Consider the following 25,000-nt stretch of genomic DNA (forward strand, 5'->3'; position numbering starts at 1 on the left):
ACATCATCTGAACAAAAAATAGGCGTCCACTACTTAATGGCCCTGTAATCCTTTTTTTTTTTTTTTTTCCCCCATTAAATCAATTCTTAAAAGGGATTGTAAAGTGTTTGTTATTAAAAAAAAAAAAAACATGTTATACTTACCTCCACTGTGCAGCTCGTTTTGCAGTGGCCCCGAACCTTCTCTTCTGGGGTCCCTCGGCGGCTGTCTCGGCTTTCTCCCGCAGGTGCTTCTCGCATTCATGCGAGCTCCCTCGCATGGTGAGAAGCATCTGCGGGCGCGCTCCCGTGATACAGCCGGCGGCTATAGCCGCTCGCTGTATCACACGGCCCCGCCCCCAGCGCGCCGCATCAGTGGATGTGATTGACAGCAGCACGAGCCAACGCCTGCGCTGTTTTGCTTCCATCCACGCCAGGCTGAATGGTGGAAAGGACGTCGGGACGAGCGTGGGACTTTCGAGGGGTGAGGTAAGTAAAACGGGGGGGCTGGGGGCGCAGGCACTGTCAGATGTTTTTTCACCTTAATGCATTAAAGCGGAGGTCCACCCTAAAATGGACCTCCGCTCATCGGAATCCCCCCCCCCCCCCCCCCCCCCTCCGGCGCCACAATCGGCACCTTTCAGGGGGGAGGGGGGTGCAGTTACCTGGATAATCCAGGTAACTGCACCCACTTCCGGGCTAGCTCTCTGCGGAACGAGCGTAGGTTACGCCCCCGTTCCGCAAGCGCCCGCCCCCTTCAGCAAGTGCCCCGCTGCCTGCTGGGAAACACACAGCTCCCAGAGGCAGCGGGGACCGTCCGGATTGCGCCGCGCGGCTCGCGCATGCGCAGTAGGGAACCGGGAAATGAAGCCGAAAGGCTCCATTTCCTGATTCCCATACCCAAGATGGCGGCGGGACCCGGCAGCCGAGCGAGCGATCGGCTTCGGGTGCCGACATCGCGGGCGCGCTGGACAGGTAAGTGTCACTATTTAAAAGTCAGCAGCTGCAGTATTTGTAGCTGCTGGCTTTTAAAAAAAAAAATAAAAAAAAAAACGCGGAGTCCCGGTGGACTCCCGCTTTAAGGTGAAAAAACATTTACCTTTACAACCTCTTTTAATGTCCTCTGAGAGCTCCTGAGAAGAAGTAAACTGATCTTCCCATTGCATGGGGGGGGGGGGGAGGGTTGTTATTGCCACAAGTCTGACCTGTGGAGGATAGGCAGGCTGTTCTCCCAGCATAAAACTGACCACGCTGGGATGGATGTGCTCTCCTGCCTAGTATGGTCAGTTTGAATGTGGAAGGGTACTGGCAGGATCACCAGGTATTTCACCCAGAGGAAGCAATACAAAGAAAATTGGATACTTTAACACAAGTACATGGTACAGCAGACCCATATCGGGAATATTTAATGTTGGCGTAACAAACACTTTTTGAATATAATTTTCTTGACCAAAGTTTAGTGTCACTTTCATTTTGAGTCTTTTATATCTGCCTACTACTCTGCAGTGATTCAAGCTTAGTCCCTTGTTATTGGATAGGGAAGGTTCCTCAGTTATAAAACGTGGAGAACTGGAGGAAGAATATTACTGTGAGAAGTTGAGTATTGCAGGATTCGTGAATAATGGGAACACTGATGGAAGGAGATCATAGATGAGTCACTTCCTGTGAGAACAGCTGCCCAGATCCTGCAGGAAGTGTGATTGATCTATAGACATCCTGTGCTACATACCAATAGCTACACATCTTTACTGTCTGCGCTCCGTATGGTGACCTTGCAGTACTGTATTGGATGCATGCATTATTTGTGGTGGGGGGTTTTTTTTTTTCCTAGCAACTTTGTTCATTAAAGTAGTATTAAACCCTCACTGTGTGTTAGCTTAAAAGTGTTACTAAACCCACAACTGTAAAATCTGTGTATTCAGTAAAGCATGCTTGTTATACTCGCTGTGAAACCGATTAATCCTCCACATTGAGTGTAAAGGCTGCTTGATCCTGTTTCTGTGATCCTCCCCTTCTTTAACTGTCCCCAATCTGCTCATAGAACAGAGCCTTGGAGGCACTCTGCACATGCTCAGTGAGTATTACTAGAAAGGTGCTGTATACTGCTAATGAAAAAAAAGGCATTTAGCTGTTTATATTTACTAAAATAATTGCATTTCCATGTTCTGTGTATTGTGGGAGACCAGATATAGTGAATGCAGGTTCCTGGGTTTAGTAACACTTTAACGCACTAAGCTCAATAAAATATTCCCCAGAGGTTTTCTGCTCTCAGTGCTGCTTTCCTGAACTTTAGGCCTTTAAGAGTTAACAGTAGACAGTAATTATGTATGCGACCTACCTGTACCTGGCTAATGCTGCTGGAAATCACTGAAGTTTGACACTGCTATTCCAGTGATCTCCACTTGCTTCCGGGTGCCGTGCTGATTGGCTGGCTGATGCATTGCGAATACAGGAGATCGGCTGCTCAACACAGGAGCCAGAGAATGTTTTTTGCATCTCTTGAAAAAAATTCAGTGCGTTCTCCGATTGGACGGAGAGTATGACATCACTTGCCGCCTCTACATAGTTGACGAGGTTGAAAATGACACCAGTCCATCAAGTCCAACCTGTGTGTGCGCGCTTTGTTTATATTACACTGTATATCCCTGTATGTTGTGGTCATCCAGGTACTTGTCTAACTTTTATTTATTTTTATTTTTTTTTTAAATCTATGTTCCCCACTGTACATTGAAATTATATCACCTCTCAAGAGTCTCTTCTCCAGAGAGAAGTTCAGTGCTTGCAGACTTTTCCCCCGTAGCTGAGATCCTCCAGTCCCTTTTTATTAGCTTTGTTGCCCATCTCTGGACTCGCTCCAGCACATCCCTTCTGAGGGCTAGTGCCCAGAACTGGATGGCATACACCAGGTGCGGCAGGACCAGAGTTTTGTAAAGTGGGAGAATTCAGTGAGTACAGTGAGTAGAATGCATTTATATGCATTATTTTAATTTTTTTAATTTAATTTTTTTCCAACATTAAATCTCATTTGCCATGTAGCTGCCCACCCCATTAATTTGCTCAGATCTTCTTGCAAGGTTTCCACATCCTGCGGAGAAGTTATAGCCCTGCTTAGCTTGGTATCATCCACAAATATTGAGATTGAGCTGTTTTTATGATTATCCCATCCTCCAGATCGTTTATGAATAAATTTAAATAGGATTGATCCCAGGGAAGAGCCCTGGGCGACCCCTCTTTCTACACCAGACCATTCCCCATTTATCAGCACCCTCTGTACCTACCCCCTGTAGCCAGTTTTCAATCCATGTACTCAGTTTGTACAGTAAACATTTATGGGGAACTGTATTGAATGCCTTTGCAAAATTCAGATACACCATGTCTACAGGCCTTCCTTTATCTAGATGGCAGCTCACCTCCTCATAGAAGGTTATGAGATTGGTCTGGCAAGAACGGATCTTCATGAATCCATGCCGATTACTGCTAACAGTACTATTATTATTATTTTTTTTTAATAAATATATAATTACTAAAATTATATATATATATATATATATATATATATATATATATATATATATATATATATATATATATATATATATAGAAAGTCCCTTATCCCCTCCAAGAGCTTGCAAACTATTGATGTTAGGCTAACTGGTCTAGTTCCCAGGGATATATCTTGGCCCTTATTTGAAATATTTGTGCTACATTGGCTTTTCTACAATTTTTCTGGCACCATTCCAGTCAATAAACTGTTCGTAAAAATTAGGAACAATGGTCTGGCAATCACTCGACTAACTACCTTAAGGACCCTCGGGTGTAAGCCATCTGGTCCCAGTGACTTATTTAATGTTAAGTTTCTCAAATCCATTTCTAATTCTGTCCTCTGTTAACTATAAGGGTGCTTCCTATGTCTACACCTCATCCAATACAAGAACGCTTTGCCTTTATTCAGAAAATGCATTTTCTGAATGGTGTCTGTGCCGAGCTCCTGTGTCCAAGCTGGATCGATGTACATATGTATAACATGGCAATGTCTGGAATTTTATTTTATTTTTTTGTTCTTAAAAAAAAAAAAAAAAAAATCTTTCCCATTAATGGTCACCAGGACAACTAGGGCGATGCTGCCCAGTGGAGGCATGGGCAACCATAAAAGCCTGTCGTGTATTAACACACGCACTCTAACTTTTATTGCAGTAAGTAGCTTTCCGCTTTGACGGGTCACAACATGGTCAAAAAGTTGCGTGTATGTGGGTGTGTAAAATATATATACATTCTATATCACTCCACAATGCATGGTATGTGTCTTACAGTGTGGATGTGCACCCGCTTCTGTATTACTGCATAAGGCATGCCACATACCTGTGACTTGTCCCTAAATCGCATTCATATAATGTGTAGCCCTTTTATAGCTTCTGTTTAAATGTATGTTGGTTTTTCTTTTTCCTCTTCTTCTATCCACAATAAGGGCCTATTCACTCCCGGGAAATATCTTCATTATCTGAATTATTAACAGTTTACCACCAGTGATTTATTTATATGGCCTGTAAACATTGGAATCAAACTTCCCCTTGTTTTATCTGATTACGCCTAGGTTCACACTGACAGCAGGAATGAAATTTGAGTTCAGAGGAGCGCGCATTATTTCATTCCCTCATTTCAGGGGCAATTTTCAGAGACATCTGTGCAGGTTCCTGCAAAGATGTAAATGGAAATCGCACCCCAAAGTCACCAAAAATAGTATGGAAACTACTTTTGGGAATCAATGCGGCAGCGTCACACCGGTTCAGATTTGTGACCACAACCCAGAGAGCCCTAGTGAGGGGACTGGTCACATGGATCGTGGGAGCCTGCTGGAGCCAGGTGTAAGGTAAGTTTCTCCTGATCTGTATACTCCTAGACTAAATGAACATTTAACCATTGTAGTGCAGTTGGATTGGATTGGAGTTCTCACATTCCTGAAGTACAGCTTTAAAGATTCTTACAAATGACCTATCATGACAATATCTGAATGTTGTTTACAAATTGCCTCTTTACAGTAGGGGAAAATGTGACCAGGCAATGTGCTTTTTAATAATTGCACATTCTTAAAGAGGAAGCAAACCCTGTAACATATATATATATATATATATATATATATATATATATATATATATATATATAATATCTATATATATCTCTGTTAATCATTTCTAAGCCATGCACATTTTAAAATTGTCCTAAACGAGTTTTGTAAATACATTTTTTTTTTTTTTTTTTTTTTTTTTTTTAGCAGTTTTTATTATTTATGCTCTTCCGGGTATCAGCCACGCCATTCATCTTCCTGTATGATGCGTTTGTGGACGTCATTTCTGCCCTTACTTAGTTTCCCTGTCCAAATCTCGCACATGCACCGTCAAAACCGAGCTTCTAGCTCGATTGCTGTTACTACGGCAAAAGAGCCAACACAATAATGACGGCAAATCACTTGCAAGGTGAGCTGCTGGTTTTATTAGGCTTACCGTTACCTCCTTGGTTGCTTCTCCATCTAGGGATCCCCGTGGTAGATGGTCCAAACTGACACTGAATCTTCTTTTGGATTATTTGGAACAGAAACCCTCTTTCACTAGAGGGTTAGGAGTAAGTTCAGTTACTTTAGACTGCAAAAAATAAAGGAAATCCTAATAGTAAATCCAGAGAATAAAGACCGTTTCACAACTGACTTTTAAAACCCCCGGATAGACCTCCTCTCACTAGGCCTAGCAGCCGGTAGGGTGTTTGACAAAGTCTCTGCCACAGACTTTTGATGTACACTTGAGCGTTACTGAGGGATGTAGATAAATTTACAGAGCTATCATACGGTACCAGGTTCTCTCAGCCGATCCGGCGATACCGTATGCGCGTGGATCCAAGTTGCATCCTTTAACTAAGCCTCCAGGCTCCTTCAGAGAAGCCAGCCTTGCGCACGGCCTTCTCCTGAAGAGTCCTCCCCTGGGGTTCTTCAGTTTCTGGGCCTCTCCCTTCAGATGAGACGGCACCGGACCACCCTTGGATCAATAGGCCCAAAATCCACTCGGGCCTGTCCCTTCAGTTGCCTCGGGCCAGCCGGCCCCGAGACTCGGAATGCATGGTTCCACAACCCAGGCCAGGAGGGCCACAGGGCTGGGTCAGGAGGACCACCAGAACCAAACAGACAGAAAATCAAAGATGGAACCCCGAACCACATGACGTCGGTACCTTTAAATATCCACACCCAGAATGCACAGCAGGAGAACACTCCTACTGGACTGGTTCCGAGAGAACAGTGGCATTCAATACACCCAGCTAAACTGTCTACCCTTGCTAGCGGTGACAGTGACACCTGTGGTCAAGGAGAACCCAGTGCAACCCAGCTGGACTGGTACAGAATCCAGAAATTTTGGAGAATAGTGCTGAAACCCAACTGTGGTTTCGGGCAAATTAACGTTAGAAAAAAAACCAAAAAAATAGTGCCTGCTCGTCAGGAGCCAGATGTTTTATATCAAAGAGACTAGGTTTTTTTTTGCCCTTTTAACTGGACTTTTTAGGCAACATATATTCAACGATATAAAAAAAAGCATTAAAATATTTATTCAAATTTAACATCATAAGACTGCTATGGATATGAAACAATGACTAGCTGAATACAGTCAGCAAATATCACCATATAGACCACATTTGATAGTCTCCTTATATCCGACGCGTTTCGAGATTTCTTCAAGGGTGCAGAGATAAGGAGGAATTCCACTAGAGCATAAAATATGCAATCAGTAATGTTGTTGTTGTTATATAATATATATATATATATATATATATATATATATATTATACACACACACACATTGATTTTACATGTATAGAAGTCAGTAATATTTACTAGCATAATAGTGGAGAATTTTTTCAAAGTTTCATTCATTAAACATTTAAAAATTGCAGTAAAAAAAAAAACGCATATGACAGGTATGCCAATGGGGCCCTCAACTCAAGGTAGACAAGGCGGGCAAGGAAAAAGAATTATGCTGTAGTAATAGAAGTTGAAGGTTGTTGTCTTCAAAAAGTCAATGTTCCTCGCATGCCCCAAAGGCCAGGCCAAACCTCCGAACATACTGGAGCCTGGCGAGGAAATCCCTACAAAATATATAGTAATATCGTGATATAAATTGTACAGGCAAGAAAAAGACACACAGAAAGACAGTGCCCATACCTGTGAGCAAGAGTATATTTGTATGGAGCAGGGGCCAGGAACAATAAGTAGTTACCTGGAAATGTGTAATATCGCAGTACTCAAAATATTGTAAGGGTAGCGCATTTTTAAAACGCAGTCAAAGTACTAATGGTTGTCATGCATATGTGTCAAACAATATACACAGATCTACATATATGAGCTGGGCATGCCTGCAAGTCAAAGCATAATTAGGTACGTGTACACAGATCCATATAGATCAGTGTAAAAAGTAATATCGAGACTCAAAATATTTAATGATAGATAAATCAATAACACATGTCCGAAATATGTACAGCCCATGTGAAACTGCAACCACAAATAGTGTTGCAATAGCATTAGATGGGACTGAAAGTATTTGTATTGCCTCACTATAGGATATGGAAATCAGCCCAAGAAGTATGTATGTATGTATGCCTAGTCTGGTATGGCAAAAAGAGGACTATTTTTACCTTTAACTTAGTAACTGCAGCGTCCGGCCGCACACTCCCCCCATCCAGCATACACTGCTGAATGTGAGGGTGCGCCGGGATCTGATTTTTAAACCGACCGCTACTCAATCAGCTGATGCTCGTAATGGCAAACAGCTGATAGAGAGGGCAGTCGGTCGGGACGTCCTTCAGTGGCTCCCTGAGACGAGAATGCGCGGCATCGCGCATGCGTGAAAACTGGCACGTCGGGGCGACGCCACGCACACCCGACCCACCGACATCCTCAACCGGCGGACAGCGCATGTGCGCCGGAGTGGCAAGATGGAGGTCAGGGTCGGAGTGTAGAAAGCCCCACGGCCTCCAAGATGCCGCCAGCACTAGAGATCCATCGTGGCGGCTTGGTGTGCCGGGCAGTCCAGAAATGTTGGATGTGGCACAAAATTAGCACTGTTACTGCCAGTCACCTTTTTCTCCTTCCAGATATATCAAGCTAACCTCTGTAGCTACTGTGGAGCAATTTATCCTCAGTTTCCAATAGATGCACATAAGCCTCATAAGTCATATCCCGGTGTCTTGTAAAATGGGGTCCTCCATCAGATGCTGTCCCCTGCGTACTGCGCATGCGCAGTACACAGGAACACAGATTCTGAAAATTGCCGAGGATGAACGGCGCCTGCGCCGTGAGTCCAGGTTCTATCCCCACTATCCAAGTGGACATAGAGTTAGAATAAAAAAGAGCCGAGCGCAGCGAGGCCGAGCCCGAAGCGTGGCGAGCAAAGCTCGCCCGCGAGGGGCCCTCTAAAATTCACAACCCTATGTCCGCTTGGATGGTGGGGCTACCACCTCCACTCACGGCGCAGGCGCCGTTCAGCTTCGGAGATTTTCCGAAGCTTCGTCTGCTCTGTACTGCGCATGCGCAGTACGGAGCGGACACATATTGATGGCCGGACTCTATTAGGCAGAACACCGGCATGCTTCTCCCTCTCCTATTCCTGTGCACCTGCTCTGTGGTTACATTAGAGATTTTTAAAGGCTGACAGGCTACCAAGTCTGCTGGGATAGAGAGCTGAGTTGCTGAGTCACTGCTAAACTGCCAAAAGTAAATGTGCTTTTGTTGCAAACATTGAGCATGAAATGAATTGCTCCACAGTACTTTTGGGCTATTGAGGTCACTGTGGAACCCTAAGGGGTTAATCTTCCACAATATAAAAGAAGTTATTCCTGCGCCTAATCAGGAAGAAATTTAGTTTTTGTACTGCTGCACACACTGAGAATGGGGTACTTGAACCCCAATTACAGGGTAAAGAAGGCAAGGAATAGTGATGCGCAGTACTATAATGGGAAATTTAGCCTGAAAGGCTAATAGATTCTATAAGCACTAAGATTGTTGGGTGATAAGTATACTACCGTCCAAACTAGAAGGATGGTATGTAAGAAACCGATGTACGTGTTTTGTGAGGGAATGGTGAGGAACCCTCACTGCTATAACGTAGTAGTGTTTAGGATAAGGATTAAGTGGATATATAAGCATAAAAGAAGAAAAATTCCAATAATTGAAGCTAGTGATTCCTAATGCGATTTGTTAGAATTAGCAGAGTCGCATAAAGTGACAGTGCTGGACAATAAATAGGTCCGTGAAAATGTCTACTACATCATAAAGTGAATTAAATAATATACATAAAGCAATCAACAAAATATATAGTGATTTCCAATGCGATTTGTTAAGGTTGACAAAATCGCATAAAAGTGCCAGTGCTAGACAGTAAATAGGTCTGTGGAAATATCTACTACACCATAAAATAAAAACAATATACATAAAAATATACATAGTAAATACGTGCGGGTGTCTTCTTGTATTATTGAGTTGTTCACTGTATTGATATTATTTGTTATATGATAGAAGACACCCGCACGTATTTACTTTTTATAACCTTTTCCTGGCACTTTATGCGATTTTTGTTTTTTTTTTTTTTTTTTTTTTCAGTCACAACCAACCACTCTCTGCACAAATTGATTCATCAAGTTAGTGACTTTTTTTATGTATATTGTTTTTATTTTATGGTGTAGTAGATATTTCCACAGACCTATTTTCCCTATAATTTCCCATTATAGTACTGCGCATCACTATTCCTTGCCTTCTTTAATCCTCCACAATGTGTAAAAAGGCTGCTTGACCCTGTCTCCTCTGACCCTCCCCTTCAACTGTCCCCGAGCCATCTTCTGATCGTACAGAGCCTTGGAGGCACTCTACACATGTTTAATTTGGTGTGTATTGCTAGAGCATGGGTTGTGTGTGTGTGTGTGTGTGTGTTTGTTTTTTTTTTTTGTTTTTGTTTTTGTTTTCTGAGGCTGCAGGTGATCAGCACAGGGCCAATCGGTGCTGTCCGTGCAGAGGGTTAGGGGCCATGCAACTTCATAGGACAGTCAGAAGAGAATGAAAATTGCTCCTACAAGCTTTAACCAGTGCTCAGCTGATAGAGGTCACAAGACTGCTATATACTACTGATGAGCAAAGGCATTTATCAGTTTATATTTACTAAAGTATTTGTATTTCCTTGTTCTGTGTACTGTAGGAGACCAGCTATAATGCAGGGTCCTGGGTGTAGTAACACTTTAATTTCCATAAGGAGCTGTTCTTTCAGGGGCAGCCCATGTATTACGGGCACATGGGCTGCCCCTTCTATCCTCGCCACCCCCCCCCCCCCATATGCATAATGGATAGATTCATGCATTGCATGAATCCATGGCTGCCGCCCTCTTATTCAGGCGTCTGGCCCCTTTTCAGACGCCGGGCGCCTGAATTACAGCAACATGGATGTGTGGTGTCGTGTTTTTTTTTTTTTTTTTTTTTTTTTTTTTTTTTTAGCACCTGATTAGAGCTATAGGCTGTAATGGGCTTCAAAATAGGGTGGACTCAGAGCACAGAGCATCATGTCCAGAGTCCACCCAGATGTGTTAGAAAAGAAAATGAATATTTTCTTTTTTTAATGCTGCATCACCTCTCTGCCAATCAGGAAGCGCGGGTCTGTTGCCTGCTTCCCGATTGGCTGAAAGGTCAGGCGATCTTATTGGATGCCTAGGAGGAGGAGATGAGACGCATGGCGGAAGACGCTGTCATCTCAGGAGGACACAGAAGATGCTGCAAGATGCCTGCCACAGCCTGTTCCACTTCCCTATGTCCCCGCTGATCGGGTAAGTGTCAGTTGACCGGCAAACTGTGTATATGGGGGGGGGGTGTTCAGGTGACACAGGGAGGTTGCTTGCTGCCACCCAAAAAAAAAAAAAAACACCAGAAGCCACTGAGTTCTTTTTGGATACTGGGTCCTTGGCCATGCAGTCTACTAGCTTCAGTTTGACAGATGTGCCAGAAAGCATGATGGACGGGAAGGTGCACGGTTCTGACAGATACTGCAGAGGGTTAATGAACAGAAATGAGGAATATTAGTCACTAGCGACTTCAATCAGTTTTAAGAGTAAAATCTATTAAACAGGTGATTTAGTATGACACTAGAGAGAATATATAACTAGGTCATTAGGGTTGGAGTATTGTAGATGACGTTTTTAGAAACATTAAAGCTCACTTAATATTAGCTGAGGTTTATAGATGCCAAACCAGTTTGATCGTCTAGTAAAATTAGTGTGGTGAATATCTGTAGCTGATGTGTTGTAGTGATTTAAAATAAAGATAAGTAATAACATTTTATAGGATCATATTTTATAGTGGATCTAAGGCCCAAACGTTTTCCCATTTCAGATAGATTAGGAAATAGTTAAATTTTTTTTTTTTTTTAATTATTTATTTTTTTCTTTTGCTAACTGTGTGCCAATGGGAAGATTTTTCTTGATTTCCTGTCCTACAAATAACTGGAAGGGGGGGGGGGGGGGGGATCTCCCCAGAATGAGGGGAATCCTACTTAAACAGCTGTCACAGAAACTGGTATACCCATTAGATGATTACCGCTCTCTTCCTGGAGAAGCTGACTTCCACTAGAAGGGACACAAACTGCTGTAAAAACCTGACCGAACATTAAAATCCTTGAAAATGTATATAAGAACAATCTTGCAGTCTGGCATTCCTGCTCTGACAGAGAAAAAATACAAGTTCTATAAAATCCCCACCGGTAAATGAATGTCTGATGCCTAGCTATTCGTTACTCGCCTAGCAAGTTCCTACACCTTTACATACAAGCAGTGATGAATTGTGTGGGTGTTTTAGGATTGCGCCCGTTTATTTTTAATGGGCGATCCACACGGCAGAAAATGTGGATGTCCTTCAACACCTTGCCTGCACAATAAATACCTGTTCTGTTTTCGAAAGAAAAAGGCTCATGTGCAATTTTTTTTTTTACGCATTTAGGACCCGTAGGAAATTGGTGTGTGCGTCAATGCGGCAAGCCATGCATTACAGCTTGCAAACATGTATGCATATGAGGTTTTATCCTATGTAATCTTTGGTTTCGTTTTTTTAAAGAGCTGTGGAACTTAAAGATTAATTCTTCTGATTATTTTTTTTATGGGTACTCCCCTTTCTGCCGGCTTCCGGGAGTTCCGTCGGAGATCCGGTGACGTCACGGACATCAACGTCACTGGACTCTCCCCCCACCCCCCCCCCTCCCCCCTCCCCCCTTCCCCAAGTGCCTCCGTCTGCTAACGAAGGGAAGGGGGGTAGGAGTCCGGTGATGTCGAAGTTCTGATTGAACATAACGCGTATGGGGGTGGAGCTACGCATGACATCACCCGCTGCTGCCCTGTGGAACTAACACAGTTGTCGGCTTTACATGCTGTGTTTTTATCATTTTTATGTGAGTAGTTTGTGTTTGAACACAAAAATTAAATCTTATGCTTAAGCGGTGAGCACTTGGATCTTTTCTTTCTACCCATGACCTGGTGTCCTTGCTGTGATCTAAGGAGACATAATACGTTTATGGTCCGTGTTAACCCTTTTGATACCCGCTTGCAGTGATTAGTTAGACCGGACGTGGAGGGATTGTCGCGCTACTGTGGAAAAAAAAATTACGTCAGTGCTACAGTTTGAATATAAAATGTATTTGCGTGAACCGTGAAGTAAAGTCATGGATTGTGGAAACTAACTAGTGTCGGGTGATTGTATAAAGTGTATACCACTGACTAATGCAGAGTTTCAATGCAAGGAGATCAGCTAAAAGTAGTTGGATCTGTATGTGCGTTTTTAGAATTGAAATTGGTCTATTAAAAAAAAAATCGATTAATCGAACACGAAAATTTTAATCAGTAACAGCCCTAGTTTGGTTGTGGTGTTTTTATTTATTTTTTTACTATTTTACATAAAGGAATCTGGACTCTGCAGACTTTATATGTACTGCAAAAAATGTTCATGTTTCAGACCACCTTGGAATTTATTAAACTATGTTCAAAGTTAACTTTAAGAGCTAACCATTCAAGCTTTCTTAAAAAATTTTTTTTTTTATCTTTTTCCTTTTTGAGAAAGATGTACTGCACACAGAAAGTAGGACATGGCCTATTTTCCTATTGCATTCATCTGTTGAGCTGTCGGGTGTTGACCCTTTTTTTTTTTTTTTTTTTTTTTTTTTCTCTTACGTGAAAATCCAGCTTTCCTGTTTTTCATCTTCTTCCCTTTTTTTCTTTTTCTGAGAAGCAGCAAAATTATTCTCTTCACCAGAGACCTATAAGCCATGCATGCGTTTGTATCCAGCTTTCTGCAGGTGTACAGTACCCGTCTGCCTCACCATCTGCTGCCATTAGAGCAAAGCCAAGCAAAGGTTCCTCTGTTGACACCATTTCATTCCTTTCTTCCAGTGTAAATAAGCAAAGGCTCACTAAGTGCTCTTTTGTTGCATATATAAGGTGTCCGCTAATACATTAGCTATGCAACACAATCAACCTTTTCTGGCAACACAGTGAATGGGATGAAGACGGTCTTCCTTTCTTGTGGTTTATTCTCGATTTGCCTTTTTTTTTTTTTTTTCTTCTGTAGGATAAGAGAGCAAAACTTCAACAATGTGCAATTTGTAGAAATAATGTCAATACAGTTTAAGATTTATGGGTAAAACGGTGAGTTTGGACTAGCCCATTTATTAGTGGAAACATTAGGGTTTGAGTAGATGGGCAAATAAAAATGCAGCTTTGAGATTATTCTGAGAAGCTTTGAGGTTTCTTGGAATGTACAACTGACCCCCTTCTGACCAGCACGTGGCTTCCTTCAAGCTGCTTTTGGATTCCTGTTGTGTATCTGGAGAAGAACAGTTTTGATGTGAGGCTAGAGAAGATGGACAAGTGGAGCTTGTATTAAAGAGGGCCGGTTTAAAAAAATAAATACAATTTAAGTCAGTAGCTGCAAACACTGTAGCTGCTGACTTTTTTAATAAGCACACTTACCTGTCCAGGGTGCCTGCGATGTCGGCCGCCCGAGGCTGACCCATACCTTGGCTCTCGGGTCTGAGCGCCACCATTTTGGCTAAGGGAAACAGGCAGTGGAGCCTTGCGGCTTCACTGCCCGTTTCCTACTGCGCATGCGCGAGTCGCGCAGCGCTTTGTGAATGGGCCGCGCTGTGTTCTGGGACACACAGTTCCCAGAACACAGCGCGACCCATTACCCAGAAGATGCCGCACGGAGGAGAGAAAAAAGAAGATCTCCGCGGAGGAGGAAGAGGCAGATTAGGATGATGTGCCTAGCAACAGGCATTTCTGGTAAGTTAAAAAAAAAATATTTTTTCATATATTATTATTTTTTATTTTTTTTTCAGGGTGGCCCTCCACATTAATGATGGCCAAAAACGGTTTGCAAAATACAGTTAGTTGACTTTTATTTTTTCTTGCTTGTTGGTAATTGGCCATACGGGAGGTACAGCCAGACAGCTGTACTGAGAGTCTGCAAGAGCCTGAAATTGCATCAGCAACAATACCTTTCTTCTATTTTATTTATTTTTTGTACCCTTTCACACAGTCTTTCTGATCAGGTCCACCTTCCAGTGGTTGCGTGGTCACACCCTGGCGTGTTTCGTAATTCCATCTTCAGAGGGCACCCTCTGAAGATAGAATTATGAAACGCGTCAGGGCGTGACCACGCGACTTACCAGGCTCACATTGGTGGCGTCCTCCCAGGACTCATCGCGGAGGTAGGTTCAAGTGGAGCCACAATCGGCGGTGAGATTGATGCCAAACGTGACACGCTGGATGATTGATATTGTTCTAGTAAGCAGAATTTGTAGGGGGGGGGGGGAGTGTTTTTATCCTAATAAACAGTATAACACTATGAAGGCTATCCCCTTGTATTCTTGCATGCTTTCTTCACTGTACTACACTGGTCCTGCCAAGGAGATCTCAAGTTCGTAGTAAGGCCTCTTTCACGCGGGACGGATCCGTGATGATCCGCCCTGTGGACATCCGCTTGCTCAGCGGGGATCGCTCCGTCAAAAGAGGCCTAAAGAGATGCTGCAGCTTTGTGTTGTGAAGGTTTTAACAGGCTCTGTTTACACTTGCCTCTGGTAAGCATACACACAAAGGAGTGAGAACTCGGTGGATTGGTGAAGGTGTAGCAGCTAATGAGTCAAGAATTCTGATCTTGCTTTTATCAGAAGCCAACCACGTCGTCTACTGGTGTTTTTTGGCTGTCTACTGTATGGAACTTTTTATAGGTGGACAGGGCTTTTATATTATAATATATAGTGGGACATTTCAGCAGACATATTTTTATTGAACTATCACCATATGAGCGGTCCTTCCCTTTTTTTTAATCATTTTTTTTAATCATTTTTTTGCACTATATGAGATAATAGTATTTCTTGAATGTTGTGTTGCGGATATATATATTATATTATATTATATTTTTATTTTTTTTTAAGACCTTGCCTGCGCTGAAAGGTAGGCTCTGTGGACAAATACCATGATGGCCCTTGCTCATGTTGTGTTTTATGGTGGAACATCTTTCCATTCAGTATTTCTAAAGCAGATATGTGCTGTAAGTTGTATAGTTTCAGCTGCCTGCCTACCTGGTGGTGCCTTTCCTAATGACTTCCGAATCACATTCACAACTAACCAGAGTTCTGAGTCTGTTCCCAAGTATCAGCCATCTGGGATGCCTTTCGGAGTCGTTAAAATTTTTTTTTAGTAGATTGTTTTTTTTGTTTTGTTTTAAGATATATGGCAATGAGCTTGACTCGCTAGCTTGTGGCTTTAACTCTGTTTTGTATTTCTCAAGGGAAACAATTGCTGCTTAAAATTTGCTGCAAGTGAAGAGTCCCCTGGCTCAGGTCCATCTTGACCACTTCATCAATGTGGGTGATTACCCATAATACCCATCACAAAAATACTCTTCATTCCACAGCCAAATAAGGAAATTCGTTGTTTTTGGTCCCAGGATTCCTGCTGTTCGCTGAAAACGAAATCCCAAAAGTATTTGCAGCCTGTAAAGATAACTGTGAATTAACCATTGCTCTCTAGCAAAGTTTAACTTCTTGTCTACCAGGGTATGTTTGCCTTGGTATTCATGAGGTTAAAGCAGGTTCAAGGCTGAGATTGGTATGGATTTTTACAGCCAGTGATCAGCTTTCAGGTATGGTCTCATGCAAACTGGGCGTTTAAAAGTATCACTTTAGGAGTGTCTGACTTTTTTTTTTTTTTTCTATCTGTAAACATTCCTCAGTGTTGGCCCATGTGTCCTGCACAGGTGTTTACAGGTGCTTAGAGTCAGAAAAAAAATCCCCAATGCCATCGCTTTTAGGAGCAGAAGCATTTTGGCTACAAAAATGCTTGACGTGCCCTAGGCGCATTTAAACGTGTCTAAAAGAGTGTTAATTTTGGCGGCAAATTTAGTTTTAGTCATAGGACTAAAAATGGCATTTTAGTTTTAGTCCCATTTTAGTCCTCTGCAATTTGTCGTTTTTAGTCGACTAAAACTAATTTATCTTATATTCACCTCTCTTATGCGGGTGGTCCCTTAGGTATCAGCCCTTTTGCCTGCTAGCAGACCTCAGTTTTATTTTGCCTAGTGAAGGAGAAAGACCTAGGAACCCTGCGGGCCTATAGGTCCGTGTGTGTTTTTTTTTTTTTTTGCAGAAATTTCGCTTTTTGCGCAAGATGAATGATCCTTTGATCTTCTGTCAACAGCCGGCTGGGTGACAGGCTGGTTCACTTATCCTTGTAGTCTGGCCATCGAGTGTGTGCAGGTCGCAGCTATAGCTCGGCAGGCCACGACATACGCTCCAAAGGTGGTCGGTGAGCTTTTATGCTCCGGGGCATACATATGACTGGGCTACTGATGTCTGCGTCACAGTATGCCGAGGCCAGTAGCTTTCCCTGTACTGATCAGGAGCAGGTCTACAGTGGAATGTCTCCCAGCTCTTCAGGACTGGTAAGTACAGCTCTCCCTGTTCTGACGGGGCTGAGCAGCTGGGCATTCCCTGGGAGGTCGATTCGGGGGGTCCCTCACCTCCCTCTCCTCTCTCCTGTCCCTATCTTCCCTCCCTCCCCCCTTCGGGGGGATGCTGTGTGTGTGTGTGTGTGTCTATATAGGGGCTCTCTGTGGGCTCTCACCTGACATGGTGGGGTTGGCTGAATGGCAGTGGTCCTGGGGCCTGTATGGTATGCCCCTGAAAGGTGCCTGTGAGGGTCTGCTGTGAATAGTGCAGCACTGTGGCTTTGCAGGGGGTTTTTTATTTCTACCTCATGGCGATGTTTGTTTTAGGTGTGGGCAGAGCAGGCTGACTGTCTGGGCTTCAGCGGCCATTTTCTATGTGATTCCTATTCAAGGTGCTGGCGGCCATTTTCTGGAAGCCTGAACATGTTTGCAGTGTTCCTGGGCAGCAGCATGGCTCATGTGCTCTCAAAGCCTGTTTCCCTGTGTTTTCTGTCTGTGTACTGGATGCTGAGCGGCCATTTTATTGAAGCCTGAGCATTTTTTCTGATCGTTTTAGCGATCATTCCAGCGGTTATCACCAACTCACTTTTTGGTTTCCTCTGCATCTGGGACTACAGGCACCACTTGTGGACAGTGCAGAAGTCCCAGGGTGGCGAGTCAGGCGGGTATGAGCCCCTCAGTCAGTGGCAGCAGGGAGGGTGGGACTGTCACTGTCCTGTCTGCCACCTGAAGGGGACTTAGGATAGGGTCAGCATGGCTTCAGAAACTAGTGTTTCTACCCCCCCCCCCCCCCCCCAAATCCAGGCAATGGCAACCGGGTCACCTGCAGACTGCGCAGTGCCCATGGACACCCTGATGGCGGCCCTCAACTCGTTCATTGCTAGATGGTGGCGGTGCGTGGAAAAAATGGGTGCGTTAAGGTGGCCCCTGTCTTCTGGGAGAGCTCTGGCACAGACTTGGGCCCTACTGAGGCTGGTGACCCCTGCTCTGTCTTGTCGGATGACTCTGACCAGGACCATTCGGACAGTGAGGATGAGTCCGGATCCGGGCGCAAAAAAGCGCTTGTTGGAGCACTTATCACAGCTGCCCCTACTGATGTACCGGTCCCTTTTGGGTCCTGCAAGCCAGCATGTTCACCTATGGTGTTACCGTATCTGACTTATTTGACAAATTCACTTACAGGGAATGGGGACGCACGCAACTGACCTTTTTGGTCCCCAGACACAGGGTGGTGCGTTACCCCTTTGAGGAAAGCCTTCTCATGAACCAGTTGGCTCCTCCGGTCGTGGACCCTCCAGTACCCAGGTTAAGTAATCGTCAGATTCAGGTGAGCCAATCAGTCAGAATCACTGATCTGGTGGCTGAGGTCCCTGGTGATTCAGGCTGGAAAGTCGTTTCTACCTCTAAAGTGGACAGTGATCACAACGGACACCAGCCTTTTCGGCTGGGGTGGAGTAATGGGGGTTCAGTCGGCTCAGGGCCTCTGGTCGACAAAAGAATCAGAGTTGCCGATCAATCTGCTCGAACTGAGAGCGATCAGGCTGTGCCTCTCCACATGGTCCATGAGACTGCAAGGACGTCCGACCAGGATCCAGTCAGACAACACCACTGCAGTGGCGTACGTCAATCACCAAGGGGGGACAAGAAGCTCAGCCGCGGCAGGGAGGTCGCTCACATACTTCGGTGGGCAGAGCGACGTGTACCAGCTCTGTCGGCCATTTACATGCCGGGAGTGGAGAACTGACAGGTGGACTATCTGGGGCACCAGATGCTGGACCCAGGAGAATGGGTGTTGCATCCGGAGGTGTTCAGGTTACTGTGCCTGAAGTGGAGCACACCAGACGTGCATCTTCTGGCCTCCCATCTCAATCAGAGGGTGCCAAGATTCGTGTCCAGGACAAGATCCATCGGCAGACGCGCTGGTGGCTCTGTGGGATCCGTACCGGCTGATCTATGCCTTTCTTCCACTGAAGCTGTTACCATGTCTGATTCGCCGAGTGGATCCCAGTAATACTGGTGGCCCCAGATTGGCCCTGGTGTCCCTGGTACACAGACCTGGTGCGTCTGGTGGCAGACTCTCCCTGGTGACTGCCATTACAAGAGGACCTTTTGTCTCAAGGTCCGCTTCACCATCGTGTGCTTTAACGGCATGACTTGAGAGCCAAGCGTTGAGGAACCGGGGTCTATCGGACTCGGTGATCCCAACTATGTTGAGCATGGAAATCTTCTCGGCAGATATATCATCGTACCTGGACGGCTTACATCTCAATATGTGAGGAGAAAGGTTGGCATCCGCGCTCTTTTCCATATCCAGGATCCTGCTGTTTCTTCAGCAAGGAGTAGACCAGAGATTGGCATTAAGCACTATTAAAGGGCAAGTTTCAGCTTTTGACTGTCTGTTTTTTTTTATTTATTTTTTTTCGACCTCTGGCGTCTCACTCATTAGTAAGTACCTTTGTTCAGGCGGTCCGTCATGTAGTCCCTCTGGTGCGTCCATCGTTGCCCCCGTGGGATTTGAACCTGGTGTTATCGGCGCTTCAAAAACCGCTGCTTAAAAATATCGGGTGCTTCCCCTGTTGCCTCTTTTCAGAAAGTGGTATTTCTAGTGGCCATCACATCGGCCAGGAGGGTTTTGGATCTGGTGGCCTGGTCTTGCAAGTCGCCTTATCTGGTTATCCATAGGATAAGGTGGTGTGTTCGCAACAGTCCTTTCTACTGAAGGGGGACGGCTTTTCACATTAACAAGGACGTTGTGTTACCATCTCTGTCTTAGGCCGAAACACCCTAAGGAGGTGGCCCTTCATGCTCTGGATGTGGTTCAGGCTCTGAACGTGTATTTGTCTACCACTGCTACCTTTCGGAAGTCAGTCGCTGTTTGTCTCGGTAGCTGGTCCCAAGAAAGGCATGGCGGTCTCATCGGCCACCATTTCCAGGTGGATCAGACAGATTGTAGTACAAGCCTATGCCTTAAAGGGGCAGGTGCCCCTCTTTCCGGTTACGGCCCCCTCCACAAGGGCAATCGGAACGTATTGGGCCTTTCCGACACTAGGCGTCTGCCGCTCAGGCGTGTAAAGCGGCGACCTGGTCGTCTGGCCACGCGTTTACCAAGTTCTACAAGATAGGCGTCCGTGCATCGGCTGATGCCTGTTTTGGCCGCAAAGTTTTGCAGGCGGCCGTATAGTTGCAATTGAATATGCAATATTTTACCTTATTTATTTTTCCTGGTTTTTCGATAAAAACATAGTACCATTAAGTTAATGCACTGTTGCATTACATTCCGCAGTTTTTTTGTTTGGTACGTTATACTGCTTGTTGACGTACTGAGGTCTGCTAGCAGGCAGGAGGGTTGATACCTAAGGGACCGCCCCCTATTATATCCTGCAGGTGTGGCACACTTTCTGAAGGCGCATCAAACCCACAGGTAATAACATGTCTATGGCTCAATGCAGGTAACCCGTAGGTGCACTGCACCTGCGGATCAGTTTGAAAGCAGCCCAGTAACCACTGCAAAACGGATATATCCATATATACTGTGAATTTAGTAGTAAACTTAACTTTAATAACCGTCTTCCGTTCTGGTATCGCTGGCTGTTCCTGTCCCAGGCGGAGTGCATTTGGTATCACTCCGCCTGCGACAGGAGTGGGCACTATACAAGAAGCATTGGCTTATGTGGCTCTGCTCCACAGCCACTTGCTTCCACTACCAGTGGCTTCAATCACAAAATTGCTGCTCTGGGTTGGCTGGTCGGCAACCCATGATCTGGGCTTGCCAACCTGCCATCTTAGAGCAGGAGGTTGCGGGCCACTGGTTGGGCACCCCTGGTTTAGAGACACTAGCAGAATTGGATCTACCAACAAATTGAAACTGGACTCCAGCTAACCCTTTATAATCAGTTACGGCAATAGTTTTATTTTCCTTTTTAAAGATAAGTGTTTAACATGAGTAAAAGCTGACCATTGTAACCACCCCTGTCTGCTTTGAATGGTTTGTCTCAACCTTGTAACTATGGCTGCAGGAGGGAGAGCTGGTTATGTTGGGGGGGGGGGGGGGGGGGAGAGACACACACATACTGGCAGGATCACTAGATGAAAATATATAGGGAAGAAAGCCTAAAAAAGAAAACAAATGAAGCCACCACATCTAGGAATTGGTAAGCTGCAATATAATAAAGGCTTGCTTCTGGGTTTGATACCATTTTAAGTACCTCTTGGTCTCAACCTCTTGTATTCCTCAGACTTGGAGCGGTGAAAGTAGGAGCCAATCAGGCGTTCTGTAATCACTGCTGTTGGCAGAAAGAAGAGGAAAAGTGATGACCTCATCAGCAGATCGCTGCTCAATCGCAGGCTGGGGCCTGGAGGGTGATCAAACTGCATTGTGAATAGCAGAAAAACACAACTGATGGGTCCTAACCATGGCTTACTCTATTCAGAATAAAAAAAAAAAAGTTTGGCTGGAGATTCAGTTTTACTGGCTGTGGACAGGGCAGATGAAGGGTAGATAACGTGTATTATAACTTTACTGCTCCTTTAATTAGTCTGACATGTTGATGCATATTTAATCCCAGCCCTTGAGCTGTAGATCTGGCATTTCCTAGCTAGCCTTATATTTAGGTTTAAAAGCAAAGAGGCCATAGCCCAGGGCAACGCATAGACCTTCCTAGTGTTTACATGGTAACGGACCTCCGCCTCCTGTCATGCATTAATGTTTACTAAACTTCACTGCCTCTTAGTCCGGATAACGCTTGGGAAGGGCAGTTCTGTCACTACACTCTTAGTCAGCTCTACTTAGAAATGGAAAGGCCAGAATATTTATTAACCTTAAAGTGTACTCCCCATTAACCCTTTCATGCCTAAGCCTAGTTCTGACATTTGTTGCTTACAAGTTTAAAAAAAAATTTTTTTTGTTTAGTTTTTTTGCTCGAAAATTACTTGGAACCCCCCAACAACATATATATATATATATATATATATATATATATATATATATATATATATATATATATAATTACACTTTTATGGGGGAAAAAACTAAACCGTAACATCAGCCCAATTTATTTATTTTTGTATAATGTGAAAGATGACGTTGCACCAATTTTAAATGGATACCTAACGTGTCATGCTTTGAAAAACTAATTTCTTCATTTTTGTTTAGGCTGATATATAATCTACATATTTTGGTAAAAAAAATAAATCACAATAAACGTACATTTTTTGGTTTGTGCAAAAGTTATAGCCTCTACTAAATAGGGGACAGAGATATATATATATATATATATATATATATATATATATATATATATATATATATATATATATATATATATATATATATATATATATATATATATATATATATATATATATATATATATATATATATATATATATATATATATATATATATATATATATATATATCTCTCTATCTATCTCGAAAATGGTGTTTTCGGCAAATTGCCGAAAATAGGGGCAGGGCTCCGCCCCCTGGTGCCGCCCATTGCACGGGTGTTTTCCTGGCTCGTTCTCCGTCCTCCCTCCTCCTTTCCTCCCGCCCGACAGTGCGGTGATCTCCGTGTGTCACGGAGCTGTGCATTGAATTGCCTGGGCGGCTGCAGTAACAATGTCCCGCCTCCTGTGACAGACGGTACACTGATCCATTGGTGGGACATGGAATCAGCGTGACGTGATTACAGGAGGCCGGACATTGTTACTGCAGCCGCCCAGGCAATTCAATGCACAGCTCCGTGACACACGGAGATCACCGCACTGATTCGGGCATGGGTAAGGCTGCATTTAGACACTGGCAAGCTGCATGAGGGGGAAAGAGTGTGCCCAGGGCAAGCATTGCAGAGTTTTGTCCGCAGCTAAATCAAGTTTTTTTGTGCCCACAGTGCTGCTGCATCCAAAAGTCATTTGTTTGCCTCTGAAACTATCTACCTCTGGCCACTTGTGTGAATGTAGCCATGCTATATAAACCAGGTCACAGGACAAAGGCTGTACTCCCTTTATTGGCCATATAAAAAAAAAAAAAAATATCTTGATTTTTGACCCAGCTAGGCTTTTATTGCCATGTGATAGAATGGGGAAGGGTTAAGTTATTGCTAGTAGAGGTAACGATATGAGCATTCCCAATAGAAGTCTGTTGGAACGGAACCAGGTAGCTTGCTTGGGGCCAGTTCACACCAGATGCAGTTCCGTGTGCTTTTTTTTTATTTATTTATTTTTTTTTTTTGCACAAAATGCATGCACAGTGTTTTCCATGTATTCCAATGGCTCTAGTTCACACCATGCAGTCAGTTTCCGCACCGGAAACTGACTGCATGGTGTGAACTAAAGCCATTGGAATACATGGAAAACACTGCATGTATTTTTATCAGGCAGGCTGCATCTGAGGGGAACTGGTGAGGCTGCTTTGATCTCCTGTACCATGCCTGCAGTCTCTGACCAGCTCCTGTACCATGCCTGCAGTCTCTGACCAGCTCCTGTACCATGCCTGCAGTCTCTGACCATCTCCTGTATGAAAATATTTTTTTAAAACGGTAATTTTCGGTATCGGTTTTCGGCCTAGTGTATTTTTCATTTTCGGTATCGGCACCAAAAAACCCATTCGATGCACCCCAAATATATATATATATATATATATATATATCTCTATCTCTATCTCTATCTCTATCTCTATCTCTATCTCTATCTCTATCTCTATCTCTATCTCTATCTCTATCTCTATCTCTATCTCTATCTCTATCTCTATCTCTATCTCTATCTCTATCTCTATCTCTATCTCTATCTCTATCTCTATCTCTATCTCTATCTCTATCTCTATCTCTATCTCTATCTCTATCTCTATCTCTATCTCTATCTCTATCTCTATCTCTATCTCTATCTCTATCTCTATCTCTATCTCTATCTCTATCTCTATCTCTATCTCTATCTCTATCTCTATCTCTATCTCTATCTCTATCTCTATCTCTATCTCTATCTCTATCTCTATCTCTATCTCTATCTCTCTATCTCTCTATCTCTCTATCTCTCTATCTCTCTATCTCTCTATCTCTCTATCTCTCTATCTCTCTATCTCTCTATCTCTCTATCTCTCTATCTCTCTATCTCTCTATCTCTCTATCTCTCTATCTCTCTATCTCTCTATCTCTCTATCTCTCTATCTCTCTATCTCTCTATCTCTCTATCTCTCTATCTCTCTATCTCTCTATCTCTCTATCTCTATCTCTCTATCTCTCTATCTCTATCTCTCTATCTCTCTATCTCTATCTCTCTATCTCTCTATCTCTCTATCTCTATCTCTCTATCTCTCTATCTCTATCTCTCTATCTCTCTATCTCTATCTCTCTATCTCTCTATCTCTATCTCTCTATCTCTCTCTATCTATATATCTATCAGGACTGCGACACCACTGACATTTATACAGCGATCTGAGCTAAAAAAAATAGCCACTGATTACTGTATAAAGGGGTTAAATGTGTTCCAACTACTGTAGGGGGATGGGACTGTCTGGGAGAGACCGATCGGTGTTCCTATATACTAGGAACACATGATCTGCTTCCTTATCCCTGCCAGAACAAGGATTTACAGTACCTTGCAAAAGTATTCACCCCCTTGACATTTTTCGTGTTTTGTTGCCTCACAACCTGGATTGTTAATTTACAGAACATGCCCACAACTTTGAAGGTGTGTGTTTTTGTGAAGCAAACAACAAATAGGACAAAATAACTTTCTAGTCAATGTGCATAACTATTCACCCCCCTAAAGTCAATACTTTGTAGAGCCACCTTTTTGCAGCTATCACAGCTCCAAGTCTCTTTGGATAAGTCTCTAGGAGCTTGCCACCTCCTTACACTGGGTTTTTTGCCCATTCCTCCTTGCAAAATTGCTCCAGCTCCTTCAAGTTGGATGATTTGCGCTCGTGAACAGCAATCGTTAAGTCTTACCACAGAGTTTCTATTGGATTGAGATCTGGGCTTTGACTAGGCCATTCCAACAGATTTAAGTGTTTTCCCCTTAA

General features: G+C 43.7%; 1 protein-coding gene across 2 annotated transcripts in view; it reads left to right on the plus strand.

Annotated features, from left to right (window-relative positions):
• The window catches only part of CLIC1 (chloride intracellular channel 1), a 90,892-nt gene that overhangs the window by 13,405 nt on the left and 52,487 nt on the right, over positions 1–25,000 (plus strand). The window contains exon 1 of one of the 2 annotated variants that reach the window (XM_077460746.1): positions 16,860–16,974. The exons of the other annotated variant lie outside the window; for it this stretch is intronic. Within the exon in view, the coding sequence (XP_077316872.1) occupies positions 16,867–16,974 (108 nt within the window). The 5' untranslated portion in view covers positions 16,860–16,866. Of the gene's footprint in view, positions 1–16,859; positions 16,975–25,000 lie in introns of those variants that run through there. 2 annotated transcript variants of the gene reach the window in all.

This window comes from Lithobates pipiens, unplaced genomic scaffold (genome assembly GCF_037356315.1).
Source record: "Lithobates pipiens isolate NorthernLeopardFrog02 unplaced genomic scaffold, aLitPip1_a1.2 Scaffold_1, whole genome shotgun sequence".
NCBI lineage: Eukaryota > Metazoa > Chordata > Amphibia > Anura > Ranidae > Lithobates > Lithobates pipiens.